At 42.9% G+C, this 17545-nt stretch overlaps 1 protein-coding gene across 2 annotated transcripts in view; it reads left to right on the top strand.

The window, feature by feature from the left end:
* The window catches only part of LOC142496574 (uncharacterized), a 32037-nt gene extending 25514 nt beyond the window's left edge, over positions 1-6523 (top strand). For both annotated transcript variants that reach the window (XM_075603241.1, XM_075603248.1), the window contains 3 exons: positions 2754-2845; positions 3670-3774; positions 4626-6523. In XM_075603241.1, coding sequence (XP_075459356.1) covers positions 2754-2845; positions 3670-3774; positions 4626-5455 — 1027 coding nt within the window. In that variant the 3' untranslated portion in view covers positions 5456-6523. The remainder of the gene's footprint in view (positions 1-2753; positions 2846-3669; positions 3775-4625) is intronic.
* Positions 6524-17545: the final 11022 nt, after the last annotated feature.

Consider the following 17545-nt stretch of genomic DNA (forward strand, 5'->3'; position numbering starts at 1 on the left):
GTGCGAAACTCCAGTGCGTAGCGTGCCACCGAGCGATTACCCTGTAAAACATTGAGGAGAGAAGAAGTGGCCGTTACCCTCCTTCCTGGTGTATCGAACACCTTCCGGAATTCAGTACAAAACCGGTCCAGGCTGGAGGTCAGCTCCGGGCGATGCTCCCATATGGGTGTAGCCCAGGCCAGAGCGTCATCGGTCAGCAGAGAGTAGATGTACGCAACCTTGGAACGAGGAGTCGGGAAGTGAGAGGGTAACAGTTCAAATTGGACGGAACACTGCGCCAGAAAGCCACGGCATGCTGAAGGCTCTCCCGAATAGCGATTGGGGTAAGGTAGACGAGGTTCCGGGGAATGATTCAAAGGTACCGGCGGAGAGAAAATAGGAGCAGGAGGAGCGGCAGCAGCCTCGGGAGAGGACAGAAGGGATTTGAGTTGCTCCGAAATGGTACCCAGGGAATTTTGGAGCATTTCCATACGCTGGTTATTTTGGGAGAGACAGTTCTCTACTTCCTTGAACAGGCCATCGTGTTCGCTCAGGCGTCGACCCACCTCGGCGGAGTCCAGGTCTGTTGGGCTGAGCATAATGTCACGGGAATATAAGAGTGCTCACCACAAACCGGACTGGACCGCGAGGCCGAGGTGGGGATACAGGAAAACCACCGCCCTACAGCCGCGTGAGCGAGTCCGGTAAGCAGAGTCGTGTAGATCGCCTTGTTCGGGAGAGGAGAAAGTAGAGTGGTAGAGGTACTTGCCAGATCCGGGGTAGGAGAGATCAGGAGTAGTCGGTGTCCAAAGCCAGGGTCGAGGAGAGTAGAAGGTAGAAGTTCGTTGAGCGAGCCGGGGTTCGAGGGTGCCAGAGATCGGGAGTCCAGGTTCAGGCTAGGGTCTGTGACGGAAGACAAAAGCAGACTGCGAAGTAGCTTGTAGCAAGCACAACTAGAGACTGACTATGCTCAGCAATCAGCTCAGGGCTGGAGGCACTAAATACTGACAGGAACCAATGAGAACCTCCAGCGGTGATGTCAGACGTAGGTAGAGCGCTGATAGGCTGAGGCAGGATGCAGAACAGGTGGGAACGGAACAATAACATTGGCGGCTGTAGAGATGGACATAGTAGCGCGCGCGCGACGCGCGACGGAAGGGGCGGGTTGAGTTCGCCGGACTGAAAGGCAGGAGCCGTAGGCGCGCGCGCGGCCTTTCCACGGCGGCGCGCATGGGCAGCAGGGGCTGCCGGGAGTTCAGGAAGAAGAGGAGGTCCACTTGACCGGGTGCCGCGCGCCCCGGCAGCCGAGGTAGGAACCGCAGCGGGCAGCGACCTTACACTTCCTGGCTGTTTTGGAGGGTGGCAACCTCCTATCCAATTGAAGCTCACTCCCTCCCACATTTAAATGGTTAAAAGCTCACTCCATGGCATCTCCAACTATCAGGGGAACTTGCCTGCATGCAGTGTGATTGTGACAAATCTATTACAGAGTGGTTTTCCTGGTAATGTACAGGTTAATAAAAGCTTCAATCAGACTTAGAACTTTTGCAACTTATATTGACAGATTTATTATAAATCATTCTTCCTGGCAATGCACAGGTTATTAAGAATTTATATTAGTGTAGGGACCCTTGAAACGTGGTCTGCCGTGAAGTTTGGCTCAAGGGCTTACAACAATTTGGCCAAAATGTTAAACTAAAAGACCATTTTATTTATTAGTTATTTATACATGTATATTTAGGCACTGTACCGTATATACGTTTTTCTGGATGTGCACTGAGCTTTGTCTGTGTTTTATGTTATGTCTCTGGTTTTAAATACATATTGCCATGCTCAGTAGCACTCCTCTGTGAAACTTATATGCTTATATATATGTTGTGGGTATTTTTGGGGGTTCAATTTGAGCTTGTAGGTGTTCTGTATGTTTTATAAGACTTATATTTAGGCCTCGTTCAGGGTGGCACAGGAACGAGTTGGAGGGCTCGTGCGTTCGCGTCAGTCTGCTGGGCGATCTGTGCTCATCATCCCAAGCAGTCATTTTCAAGAGGGGATGAGGCGGGGCTAGAGACAGCAGTTTAAGGATCGTTGTTGCTGGCTTTAAATAATTGTAAAGAATGATTTCATTTGCTGCCAAAGTAAAAGTGACGCTGCTGCAGCTTCAATAAACAACCTGTGTTTTTTTTTTTAAACTGTAACCAGCGTCAACTCCGTACTTCGGAGACAGGGCAGCTGCTACCTTGACAACCGCAAAGCACTTTACATACATTGTTTTGTGGTGCCGCCCTCACGTAAGCACGCCGACCCCCTCTGAAGCCTGCACCCTGAACGAGACGGTCTATGACACGTCTTTATGCGCATCAAAACCACGCTTGCAGACCGCAGCTGAGGGTATAGGGCAGACCTGGACAACTCCAGTCCTCGAGGGCCGCAAACAGGCCAGGTTTGCAGGATATCCCTACTTCAGCATAGCTGACTCAATAAGTGGCTCAGTATGAGTGAGCCACTAATTGAGCCATCTGAGCTGAAGTAGGGATATCTTTAAAACCTGGCCTGTTTGCGTCCCTCGAGGACTGGAGTTGTGCAGGCCTGGTATAGGGCTTTGTTTGTGGCGCATGCTCGCTAGGCGGACGTGCAGGCGCTTGCAGTGTGGCCTCAGCAACCATGTTGACACATGTAATCATTTATCATATAGATATAACTGCGTATAGCTACATTTAGCTTCTCTTCATATGTTAATAACATATCTCTTAACACTTTTATGTTTGCTTGTCAAGGCAAGACATCCGCCAGGGTCAAAAAAGAATTGTGGAAAGAGGTGGAAATCTCTGTTTCGGCGTGTGGCAATCAAGTCCGATCCTATATATATGTAATGTATACCTTGTTCATTTATGTAACTGTACTTGTAACCATGTATTATTTGTTTTACTCTGTGCCCAGGACATACTTGAAAACGAGAGGTAACTCTCAATGTATTACTTCCTGGTAAAATATTTTATAAATAAATAAATATATGAATTGTCGTAAACGTTTCCAAGATATAAAAAGTAATGTTTAAAAAAAAATACATGCCATACGTATAAGTGCAACTACTACTGGAAAGGACCTCCTGGGCCATATTTAAGATTGACGGAGATGGAGGAGCAGGTTGCTCACATCCTGAACCCATTATTGCTTGAGGGTTTGCCTGGGGATCGTGATATTGGTATATACGACTCTACATTTCCCCCAGGTCAGTAAATGTACCTGACTAATATTGACCATGTACCCAACAATTCCACAATTACTAATTTACCTTTCAAACACGTCAAGATATTTAGATTAATAATAATTCACATGTAGCCCTCAATTGCCCAATTACATTCATTCTTGTCACATTATTTAGGTAACAACAATATGAATTCATGACAGTTTCACATGTACTTGTAATTTGTAATAATTTAATACATAAACTTCATGTGAATCGAAAAAAAATTACACACACATTTATACTGTAATTCATAGTAAACATACTATGTATGACCAAAATATTATCCCATCAATGTAATCCAATTTATATGTCTCAGATGTAGCTGATGTCAATTTGAATTAACTCACATATATACACAATAAGGATGTAATTACATTAATATTCTTATTGAACGTGTATGTAACTTGCACATTTTTTTCCAATTTTATATCAAATGTACATAGTGGCGCCAGTATCTGTGGTCTCACCACGTGCATCAGCAGTTTCCTCATCTGCATCGTCTGTCTCCTCACATGCATCTGCGGTCTCATCACCATTACCAATTGAAGGTGAGCCCTGAAAATTCTCTATATTGTGTAACCTTGTGTGTGAACGCTGTGGCACGTGATGCACACTGTGTGTACGGGTTCATGGGGTGTGTTTGTCGATGTATGTGTAGTTATTTAGATTTAATTGATTTTAATAACACATATGACAATATATTGTCTCAAATAACATGTGCAACGTCAAAATGTATATACACACTGTTTGCAGTAATACACATTCAGTATCACAAGCTACAATCACATACTTTGACTTGTCTTTGACGATTGTCCCGCTACACGTTCACTGCTGTGCGCGTGCACATACTATAGGACAGCTGGCTAACCACAGCCACTAATTTGGGCGTGCGCACGTTGTGGCAACCACACACAATATCACCACAAATGTACCCGGGTTATCATTCATATTAGCATGGGACAATTACATGTGTGAATTATAAGAACTATGAACAATTCACAATATACAGCTGATATTGTAGACTCAATATAAATAGTAGGATAATGTGTTTAAATACCATAAATTGTCATCCCTGAAATTATATATATATATATATATATATATATTATACATATAGTTAATACAGCATACAGTTGTATTTGTATATATATATATATATATATATATATATATATATATGTATGTATGTATGTATGTATGTCTTCTGCAGGTCACACTCTAAGTATGTTTTTCTATTACATTACATTTGTAGTGCACAATTGACCAGCAGATATTTAATTTATGGACTGATGTCCGCATTGAAGGTGTTAGTTATAATGAAATTATCATGCTTTTAAAATACACATTATGTGACTTAATAAAGGTGTGTAAATTTATTATTTGTATCATTTCATTTCAGAGATAACTCCTGTCTTGGTAGCTTCAGATTCTTCATCGGTGGCATCTATGTCACATAGTCAGAAATTAACATCTAGAAAACATGCTCGTGGCAAACAACATAACTTGTCTTCGCAACAACAATCTGAACAGCGGTTTTTCAATTCACAAAAAACACGTCACCAAGACATGATGGCTGTGCAAAAGGAAATCGTAGCAGAGCTGGTCAACATTAAAAACATTTTAAACAGGAATAGTACTGCATTCGACTTACACAATTCATTGTTACATTCCATAGACGAAAGTCTGATCAAACAGAACGAGCTACAGGCCTGTGCAATACTGTCGAGAAGACATGATCTTGGTTCATCTACATTTGATCGTGGTTTAGGCATTTTTCCAACACCTACTTCAAAGCATGAATCTCCACCATTGTCCTCCTCTCCGGCAACATCTTTGCCATCATTTCAGACACCATTATTGGCAGCCTCTCCTGCAACATTGATTGTCTCCTCTCCAGCACAATTGTTAGCAGCTTCTCCTGCAACCTTGAATGCTTCAGCACAATTTGTAGCAGCTTCTCCTGCAACCTTCAAGACCTCTGCTTCAGCAACATTCGTAGCAGATTCTCCTGCAACCTTGAATGCTTCAGCACAATTCGTAGCGGCTTCTCCTGCAACATTGAATGCTTCAGCACAATTCGTAGCAGCTTCTCCTGCAACCTTGAATGCTTCAGCACAATTCATAGCAGCTTTTCCTGCAACCTTGAATGCTTCAGCACAATTCGTAGCAGCTTCTCCTGCAACCATGAATGCTTCAGCACAATTTGTAGCAGCTTCTCTGCAACCTTGAATGCTTCAGCACAATTGGTAGCAGCTTCTCCTGCAAGGTTTGTTGCTTCTGCTCCTGCAACGTTGATGGCTTCTGCTCCTGCAACATTGGTGCCAGCTTCTTCTGCAACCTTCAATCCCGCTGCTGCAGCACAATTCGTAGCAGCTTCTCCTGCAACCTTCAATCCCGCTGCCGCAGCACAATTCGTAGCAGCTTCTCCTGCAACCTTCAATCCCGCTGCTGCAGCACAATTTGTAGCAGCTTCTCCTGCAACCTTCAATCCCGCTGCTGCAGCACAATTCGTAACAGCTTCTCCTGCAACCTTCAATCCCGCTGCTGCAGCACAATTCGTAACAGCTTCTCCTGCAACCTTCAATCCCGCTGCTGCAGCACCATTCGTAGCAGCTTCTCCTGCAAGCTTTGTGGCTTCTTCTGCTCCTGCAACATTGGTCCCAGCTTCTCCTGCTAGCCAAAAAAAAAAAATACGATTAGGAACAACTAAGAGAACAGTGCTACGCAAATACTGGTGCTCTGTGTTGGGTTCATGGAAAAAGCTGAGTCAATGTAACACAACAAAGGAAACTGAGCATGTCTCTGCTTTGGTACAGATACAACCATATACACACATGTCAGGTACATTACACTCGACACAGCAAGCTCAAACGATGCCACTGCCAACTACACAGCCATGTGAAACTATGCCAGTGCCAACTACACAGACGTGAAACGATGCCTCTGCCATCTACACAGCCATGTGAAACTATGCCAGTGCCGACTATACAGACATGTGAAACGATGCCAGTGCCAAATACACAGCCATTTCAAACGATGCCACTGCCAACTTCACAGCCATGTGAAACGATGCCACTGCCAACTAAACACAGCCATTTCAAACGATGCCACTGCCTACTGCACAGCCATGTGAAACGATGCCACTGCCTACTACACAGCCATGTGAAACGATGCCACTGCTAACACCAGGAAATGCTATAGTGAGCCCCATAATGTTACGTGGTCGTGGCAGAGGTCGCACACGCCTACAACACACACATTCAACGCAACGCCCATTGACTAGATCTCAAACCTTGCTGTCTGAAAATGAATAAATATTGTCATGTTCAAAGTACTTGTGAACTTATTATTGGCTCATACAAACACAACATTGTATGTGTTGAAAATACATACATTACCCTATCTAAGTTTATTGTGTAATGTTTTTTAAGCACACTTTGATTAACTCACGAGTACATGTTAATAAATTGTACTACATCACTTATATAAATGGATTAAAGAACTGGACAAACCTGGGTTTCATACATGATTTAACTAACAAATACACTGCCATGACATTAGACACTGTCAATAAAAGGTGTAATCAAAACAAGGCTGTATGCAAACAAATTTGTTCAAAGCAATTGCTAAAATTGTGACCATGTGGAGCATTCATACTATAGTGCCGACCAACTTTATTCTAACTCGGCTATGCCGTGTAAAAACACATGGGGGCGTTTGCGAGCTGTTGTCTTTGAAGCCGTCCCCTATAATGAATTGTAATGCAGTATATATACTGTATATATATATATATATATATATATATACTGTATAACAACAACCCCTATAACCCCTAACATACAGTAATGTACACATACAGTACTGTATATGCACATCAATGGGGCGAGATGTGTTTGCAGCAGAGAGAGATCCGCTGCTCTCTCTGCGCAAACATCGGCACATTAAAAATTATTTAAAATACATTTTTATTCCTAGTGTACATGTGCAGGGGGTCTCGGGAGCTGAACCGCGTTGGTTTCAGGTCGGGGGACCCCCTGCTTCCCGAGATACAGCCCCCTTTATGAGGTGCCGGTATCCCTCTGCGTTTAAAGATCCCGATCACGTGACCGCGGCCTGTAAAGCAAGCAGAGGGATACCGGCACCCCCTAAAGGGGCCTGTATCTCGGGAAGCAGGGGGTCCCCGGACCTAAAACCAAAACGTTTCTGCTCCGGAGACCCTCTGCACATCTACACTGTGAATAAAAAACATATATAAATAAAAACTCATTCCTTACCTTAGCGGCTATGTGCTACGGTAACGAAGCAGCATTTCTGTATTTTAATAATATTGTACAGTGAGCAGGGGGTTCCCTTAGCCACAAATTAATGCTCAGGGGACCCCCTGCTCCTGCACAATATTATTAAAAATACAGAAATGCTGCTTCATTGCCATAGCATATAGCCGCTAAGGCAATGAAGGGGTTAACCCACCGTGCCCGCTTTATTGTGGGTAGCGGGGGTGGGTGAAGGGGGTATTTGGCCCTTGGTGTGAGTTTAGGACTTGCGGGGGGGTTGCGGGTGCACTTAACCCCTTCACGACCGTAGCAGTTAATACCGCTACAGTCATGAAGGGGTTAAGCCCTCCCGCTACCCCCCGCAAGCCCTAAACAACCACCGTTGGGTCTAATACCCCCTTCACCCACCCCCACTACTCACAATAAAAAAAACTCACACACAGCAGCCGCCCAAAAAAAATTAAATCTAAATAAATAAATAAATGACTATAAATAAATACATTTGAAATACATTTTTATTTATAGTGTAGATGTGCAGGGGGTCTCCGGAGCTGAACTGCGTTGGTTTCAGGTCGGGGGACCCCCTGCTCCCCGAGATACAGACCCCTTTATGAGGTGCCGGTATCCCTCTGCATTTAAAGGTCCCGATCACGTGACCGCGGCCTGTAAACAAAGCAGAGGGATACCGGCACCCCCTAAAGGGGCCTGTATCTCGGGGAGCAGGGGGTCCCCGGACCTAAAACCACAGCGGTTCTGCTCCGGAGACCCTCTGCACATGTACAGTATAAATAAAACACACATCAATAAAGAATCGTTCTTTACCTTAGCGGCTATGTGCTATGGTAACAAAGCAGCATTTCTGTATTTTTAATAATATTGTACAGTGAGCAGGGGGTTCCGTGAGCCAGAAATTAATGCTCAGGGGACCCCGAGATACAGGCCCCTTTTGCGGGTGCCGGTATCCCTCTGCTTTGTTTACAGGCCGCGGTCACGTGATCGGGACCTTTAAACGCAGAGGGATACTGGCACCTCATAAAAGGGTCTGTATCTCGGGGAGCAGGGGGTCCCCCGACCTGAAACCAACGCGGTTCAGCTCCGGAGACCCCCTGCACATGTACACTATGAATAAAAATATTTTAAATAATTTTTAATGTGCCGATGTTTGCGCAGAGAGAGCAGCGGATCTCTCTCTGCTGCAAACACATCTCGCCCCCGCCGGCCCATAGTATCATTGATGTGCATATATAGTACTGTATGTGTACAGTACTGTATGTTAGGGGTTATAGGGGTTGTTATGCAGTATATATATATACTGTACAGTATATATATATATACTGCATTACAATTCATGCATTTATGCCATCTGGCGGACACGTGAAACATTGCAGCCTAATAAATCCTGAACCATTTTAAACCAGCCGGGCATCACCCCTGGCTTGGAACGCGGCATGCTCTGGGTGAACAGATTAAGCTATTCCAGGTACCTGCCAGGTACAAACTGGTGATTTGTTAGAATAAAGTCTGTCGCAGCAGTACGTGCACACTCTCAAACTCGTTGTAATGAAAATTAACAACACAGTTTTATGGTACGTAAGCTTTGTATTGTCCAAATACAATATCAAGTAATGTAAATTTGAACACAGACAAAAGTACATAAGATTAGAACATAATCTATGTATGTGTGTGTGTGTGTGTGTGTATATATATATATATATATATATATATATATATATATATATATATATATATATATATACAAAAACACAGAAAATTTATTATTTTTACTTTTATTTTTACAATCACCTTTTATTTTTATAGAGATATTATATAGTGATAGGTTGGCGCTAATATTTTTTCTCTTGTTGTGATATATATATATATATATATATATATATATAAAGCAGAAAATAGCCGTGTTAGTCCAGTTGCGATAGTGCAGAATAAATGAGTTCTTCAGTATTCGGTGATACCTTTTTTATTGGACTACCAATTTATGTCATAGGACAAGCTTTCGAGAGTTATCCTCTCTTCTTCCGGTCAAGCAATTCTGATATACAAAGGAATCTATGGCTAAAACAGCTAATCTATGGCTAAAACAGTGTAAAGAGAGGGGGGAAAAATCTTGAACAAAGATTCCTAACTACATGCCTCCACAAACCCTACAAATATTACAGATACATTGATGACCTGTTTATAATATGGAGTGAAGTAGAGATAGAACCCAAATACAGCACTCAGGTTCACGCTCTGTATGTTAAGTGAATGATTTAAAACATAACTTTATTGTATCACATATATAAAATAATGGGTGTTAAAAACTGACGACATGAAGGAAAAGTGACCTTCAATACTAGAACCATATAGGTTTAGGGTCTAGAGTGTAGGTGTGTTATGTGAATTACAGATAGCAAATTAAGCTGATCTTCACCGCATTCAGTCTCAGATTGCGAGGTGATGCGGTTCCCTGCTCGTGTGGTTACACAGGTTCTTAAAGTGCCCCGATGGACACTGCTTATATTTGTAATTTGTTTTCAATGATCCCTGGGTTAAGGAGGTATCAGTCACTGTACATGAGTATACCTGTCCTCAGGGTCACAACATTTACAGTTTATCACCTATTAAGCAGCTGAGAGCTCACTATTACCGATTATCGCCTCTGATTTTTATTGTGCAACAGCTCATGTATTCTGATCAAACTTTCTTTGGTTGCTACCCACAGTTATATGTGTCAGTGTGCTCTTCCCTGCATTAGTCTGCACACAGTGCAATTAACCTGTGTACACTACCACTGAGGTTATTAGGGGTCAGACCCTCACTATCACTCTATACTATAGCAGGGCACCATAGGTCAACCAGACCAAGCACCGCACCTACCTAAAAGGTCACTATAATTACTGACTGGAGTCTTAACTCCTCATTTACCTTATTAGCATTATGAGTGACCGGTAGCTACTTACCTGATAGTCCCTGAGCACACAATAAATATCCAGCCATACTTGGTTCGCTTTAGGCGCTTGCGGACATTAGTACTCTCCTTAGAGCCAGTGAGTATAGATTGGACAGATCCGCATAAGGATTTTAGCTTAATTTGCTATCTGTAATTCACAGAACACACCTACACTCTAGACCCTAAACCTATATGGTTCTAGTATTGAAGGTCACTTTTCCTTCAGGTCGTCAGTTTTTAACATCCATTATTTTATATATGTGAAACAATAAAGTTATGTTTTAAATCATTCACTTAACATACAGAGCGTGAACCTGAGTGCTGTATTTGGGTTCTATCTCTACTTCACTCTCTATTGTGCATATACCCAAAGCACCGTTCATCTATTACCTGTCTGAGGCAGTAGCAGGGGCTCCCCTATCATTGGGCAGTTTCTCCCCCAAGATGGTCTTTACCTTATTCTGTCCCTAGCTCGCCTTACACTTACAACATTATGTCAGGATTCCTGTCAGGGTTGCCTGACTTTCAAACATGGCAGAAGGAGGCAGAGGATGTTTTCTCCAGTGAGTTTGAAGGGGAAGACACCTCCACACAACCTAACATCTCCAAATTCTTTACAGAACTTGATGAAATTTACAGAAACCGTATAAGAGCATGGTGGGAAATATTTGGGTTTGAAAATTATTTGTCAGCTGAACTTATCCCCAGAGGGCTACACGCCAATGTTGCCCCAGCCCATAATATAGTGGACGAGGATTTCATTAGGTCATGGGAGCTGATTTTAAAACAATGCTCTATTATGTTGATGAATTTATTATTAGAATACCATAGAGATAAATTGAAGAACATAGAGAGTGTACTTGAACTGAAACTTTCAGAAGTCGAAACATGGAGACCAAATCCCAAATTTACAGAACTTGAAGGCAAACTAGGGATTAACATTGATAAATTTGCCAAAGAGTTAAAAGAACGTAAACGTATTAAATACGCAAGAGATAAAAAAGATTTCCAAGAAAACAAGATCTTTCGATATAAACTTAATAAAAAGAAACATAGAATCAGTACACCAGAACAGGCCTCATCCACTGAATGGGAGAAATCGGATAGCGAGGATGAAAGAGCTAACATACTCCTTGCAGAAGGCATGGCTAACCAGATAGCAACCACCTCTCACACTCCCTCTCAGGTTCCTTTTTTAGAACAAAACAGAATGGCATCTGGCCTAAAAGGAAAAGGAAAACAAGAAGATGGAAAGGTATGGGTGTTAAGGAGCCAGGCCAGGGGACAACAACACCCCAGGAAAAGGGGCAAACCCCCGAGATATTAGGGGATAGTAAGCTACAAGTTGTGAACCTGTCAGATATGATCCTCAACGAACACCATCTTAAACTACTTAGTACGGGTCTATCTTATTCACCGACAGCCAGTATGGACTTATTTGAGTGGGTCAAAGATATTAACCTATTCGGGAGGAAACTGAAATTACACAAATTCTTCCGTATGAGAGAAATCAGGATAGCCAATTCCCTTGATATTACACCTCTAGACACTCAGGATCTAGAGGTTTATAATAATCTCGAGGCACTATTGGAAGAAAGCAATAGGACACCTGGGGAAGGTCCTTACACTGATTTACGTCCCAACTCTAAGTTCATACCTTTTAGCGAGAATTTCGCTAATATCGAAGTGTTCATCAACTTGGTCACTAGGGATCTTGAACATCTGACCCTAGGCCGACTACCAGATAACCTCACAGCTCAGGAAAGGAAAGCACTGAAAGATTTAAGTATGAATGGTGACATAGTTATCAAACCTTCAGACAAAGGGGGGGAATCAGGTGATTCAGCATAGTACAGACTATAAGAAAGAAAATCTCAGACTCTTATCAGATAAGAGTTGCTATGAAATACTGGGGGAAGATCCAACCATTAACTACAATAAAGAACTAGGTATTGTCCTTCAAAAAGGCTTTGAAGACAAAGTCATCAGCCAAAACGAACTTGACTACATTTGGGTGAAATATCCTAAAATAGCTACGTTCTATAGTCTGCCTAAACTGCACAAGAATAAGGTCCCCCCGCCGGGTAGACCAATTGTGTCAGGGATAGGCAACCTGACAGAACGGGCCAGTTCCTACGTGGATAAAATACTGAGACCCTTTGTGTTAACCCTACCGTCCTATCTTAGGGACACCAAAGATGCTCTCAAAAGGCTGGACAATATATGCATCAGCAGTGATACCTTACTTGTCAGCTTGGACGTGGAGGGACTGTACACTAGTATAGACCATGAGTATGGGCTTAAAGCAGTGTCTCACTTTTTGAAAACCAGAGGTAGGTGGCATACGAAACACAACACCTTTACCTTGGATATTCTCAAATTCGTACTTACCAGGAACTACTTCCTCTTTGATAAAAAACTGTACCATCAGTTAAGGGGCACAGCCATGGGTACCAAATGTGCCCTTACATATGCCAACCTCTACCTGGGATGGTGGGAATCCCAGGTAGTATTCACTGAGGAGATGGAGGTATATACAGAGCACATTGACCTCTGGGTGCGCTACATCGACGATGTGCTTGTCTTGTGGCGTGGCCCAGAGGTAACTCTCAAAGAGTTTATTAAAATACTCAACACCAACCAATTTAACCTCCATCTGACTTTGGAATACAATAGAGACACCATGTGCTTTCTTGATTTGAGGATATCCAGAGGCACTGAAGGTATCCTTCACACCACCATCTTCAGGAAAGCCACTGCCACCAATAACATCTTAGAGGCTAGTAGTCACCATCCTAAAGCCCAGGTTAACGGCATACCCACTGGCCAATTACTAAGGCTCAGACGTAACTGCAGCACGGATCAGGAGTTTGAGGTCCAGTCCCTTAACATGAGTCTACGATTTGCAAATAGGGGCTATAGCAAACGTAGTATCAAAAAGGCGTATAAACGAGCCAAACACACCAACCGGAGATCACTCATAATGGATAAACCATTCAATCCACAAGATAAAGTGATAAGGTTCATAAGTACGTTTAATAGGGAATGGCCTCAAGCCCATAACATTCTCCAGAAACACTGGCACATCTTAACAGCGGATGAACTACTCAAAGGGGTTATAAAGAACTACCCGTCCATGACAAGTAGACGTGCTAGGAACCTACGCGATCTACTAGTTCAGAGTCACTTCAAAGAAGAGACACCCAGAACCTGGCTTCCACCCAAACCCTCAGGGTCATACACCGTTCAAAGTTGTAAAGCATGCCAGTACATGAGAACAACTAAACAATTCCACAACTGGGACAGCACTAAAACGTACAAAATACGTGGATTTATTAACTGTCTCAGTACGGGTGTAATATATCAAGGCATCTGCAAATGTGGAAAGATCTATGTGGGAAAAACGAAAAGATGTCTGAAACAGAGAGTACTCGAACATATCGGTACCATTAGGAACAATGCTGATAAACCTCTATCCAGACACGTCAACCTGTTCCACAATGGAGATCAAAAGGCCAATACCTTCTGTGGCATTGATAATCTTATGAGGGGGCCTAGGAAGGGGGACTGGGACAGAACCCTCTTACAGCGTGAGTCTAAATGGATATACACGTTGGGCACACTCTCACCTCATGGCCTCAATGAGGGCTATTTATTTAGCCCATTTCTGTAAATCACTCAGTCGCCAGTTCCTATGTGATACATCTCTCCCCCCCGCCAAACCCCCCCCCCCCCCTCCCTGTTTCACCGGCTGTCACCAGCCCCACCTTTGCCATTTTGAGATCAGGCAATCTCTAGATCCTGATTAAATCCACTATTTAGTGGTAATTTTGACTATCTGTGGTTTCTCTGGACCACTATCTACTGTAAAGTAACTCTCACTGTATCTGCCACTTATTACCCCTGAAGCACACTGAGGCTTGATACTATAAATATGCTGAATCTGACTAACTAGGAATTAAAACACATACAATAGTCATTCAGACAATTTCACCTTTATTGTGTAAATACATGCAGTCATACATTTGGTTACACTCACTGCGCAGATAGCGCAGCCTCCCGCATGTCCCAGCACACCAGGGGTTACTCGTGACGTCATCCACCAGAAAGGACCTATAAATACCTGCCTAACAGCAGGGTACACTTAGGATTACTTACACTCACGCCTTGATAAAGCCTCTCGCGAAACGCGCGCGTCGGCGGCTCTGTTCTCCAACGTGCACGCGCAGGGGTCTGATCTTCACCGCATTCAGTCTCAGATTGCGAGGTGATGCGGTTCCCTGCTCGTGTGGTTACACAGGTTCTCAAAGTGCCCCGATGGATACTCTGAACCTCTCTAGTCCTCTCTAATATTGGCATCGGTAGTTCTATTTATGGTAGAGGTAATATGCACTAATTAGGTCCCTTGCTTTACAGCGAGCTGCATTGGATACTATTACCACTCAGGGATTCCCTGATAGCAGCCTATAGGGACTCTACAGTTCTCAACAGCACTCAGACTGCTTATATTTGTAATTTGTTTTCAATGATCCCTGGGTTAAGGAGGTATCAGTCACTGTACATGAGTATACCTGTCCTCAGGGTCACAACATTTACAGTTTATCACCTATTAAGCAGCTGAGAGCTCACTATTACCGATTATCGCCTCTGATTTTTATTGTGCAACAGCTCATGTATTCTGATCAAACATACTGTTTCTTTGGTTGCTACCCACAGTTATATGTGTCAGTGTGCTCTTCCCTGCATTAGTCTGCACACAGTGCAATTAACCTGTGTACACTACCACTGAGGTTATTAGGGGTCAGACCCTCACTATCACTCTATACTATAGCAGGGCACCATAGGTCAACCAGACCAAGCACCGCACCTACCTAAAAGGTCACTATAATTACTGACTGGAGTCTTAACTCCTCATTTACCTTATTAGCATTATGAGTGACCGGTAGCTACTTACCTGATAGTCCCTGAGCACACAATAAATATCCAGCCATACTTGGTTCGCTTTAGGCGCTTGCGGACATTAGTACTCTCCTTAGAGCCAGTGAGTATAGATTGGACAGATCCGCATAAGGATTTTAGCTTAATTTGCTATCTGTAATTCACAGAACACACCTACACTCTAGACCCTAAACCTATATGGTTCTAGTATTGAAGGTCACTTTTCCTTCAGGTCGTCAGTTTTTAACATCCATTATTTTATATATGTGAAACAATAAAGTTATGTTTTAAATCATTCACTTAACATACAGAGCGTGAACCTGAGTGCTGTATTTGGGTTCTATCTCTACTTCACTCTCTATTGTGCATATACCCAAAGCACCGTTCATCTATTACCTGTCTGAGGCAGTAGCAGGGGCTCCCCTATCATTGGGCAGTTTCTCCCCCAAGATGGTCTTTACCTTATTCTGTCCCTAGCTCGCCTTACACTTACAACATTATGTCAGGATTCCTGTCAGGGTTGCCTGACTTTCAAACATGGCAGAAGGAGGCAGAGGATGTTTTCTCCAGTGAGTTTGAAGGGGAAGACACCTCCACACAACCTAACATCTCCAAATTCTTTACAGAACTTGATGAAATTTACAGAAACCGTATAAGAGCATGGTGGGAAATATTTGGGTTTGAAAATTATTTGTCAGCTGAACTTATCCCCAGAGGGCTACACGCCAATGTTGCCCCAGCCCATAATATAGTGGACGAGGATTTCATTAGGTCATGGGAGCTGATTTTAAAATAATGCTCTATTATGTTGATGAATTTATTATTAGAATACCATAGAGATAAATTGAAGAACATAGAGAGTGTACTTGAACTGAAACTTTCAGAAGTCGAAACATGGAGACCAAATCCCAAATTTACAGAACTTGAAGGCAAACTAGGGATTAACATTGATAAATTTGCCAAAGAGTTAAAAGAACGTAAACGTATTAAATACGCAAGAGATAAAAAAGATTTCCAAGAAAACAAGATCTTTCGATATAAACTTAATAAAAAGAAACATAGAATCAGTACACCAGAACAGGCCTCATCCACTGAATGGGAGAAATCGGATAGCGAGGATGAAAGAGCTAACATACTCCTTGCAGAAGGCATGGCTAACCAGATAGCAACCACCTCTCACACTCCCTCTCAGGTTCCTTTTTTAGAACAAAACAGAATGGCATCTGGCCTAAAAGGAAAAGGAAAACAAGAAGATGGAAAGGTATGGGTGTTAAGGAGCCAGGCCAGGGGACAACAACACCCCAGGAAAAGGGGCAAACCCCCGAGATATTAGGGGATAGTAAGCTACAAGTTGTGAACCTGTCAGATATGATCCTCAACGAACACCATCTTAAACTACTTAGTACGGGTCTATCTTATTCACCGACAGCCAGTATGGACTTATTTGAGTGGGTCAAAGATATTAACCTATTCGGGAGGAAACTGAAATTACACAAATTCTTCCGTATGAGAGAAATCAGGATAGCCAATTCCCTTGATATTACACCTCTAGACACTCAGGATCTAGAGGTTTATAATAATCTCGAGGCACTATTGGAAGAAAGCAATAGGACACCTGGGGAAGGTCCTTACACTGATTTACGTCCCAACTCTAAGTTCATACCTTTTAGCGAGAATTTCGCTAATATCGAAGTGTTCATCAACTTGGTCACTAGGGATCTTGAACATCTGACCCTAGGCCGACTACCAGATAACCTCACAGCTCAGGAAAGGAAAGCACTGAAAGATTTAAGTATGAATGGTGACATAGTTATCAAACCTTCAGACAAAGGGGGGGAATCAGGTGATTCAGCATAGTACAGACTATAAGAAAGAAAATCTCAGACTCTTATCAGATAAGAGTTGCTATGAAATACTGGGGGAAGATCCAACCATTAACTACAATAAAGAACTAGGTATTGTCCTTCAAAAAGGCTTTGAAGACAAAGTCATCAGCCAAAACGAACTTGACTACATCTGGGTGAAATATCCTAAAATAGCTACGTTCTATAGTCTGCCTAAACTGCACAAGAATAAGGTCCCCCCGCCGGGTAGACCAATTGTGTCAGGGATAGGCAACCTGACAGAACGGGCCAGTTCCTACGTGGATAAAATACTGAG

Source organism: Ascaphus truei, chromosome 1 (genome assembly GCF_040206685.1).
Source record: "Ascaphus truei isolate aAscTru1 chromosome 1, aAscTru1.hap1, whole genome shotgun sequence".
Classification (NCBI taxonomy): domain Eukaryota; kingdom Metazoa; phylum Chordata; class Amphibia; order Anura; family Ascaphidae; genus Ascaphus; species Ascaphus truei.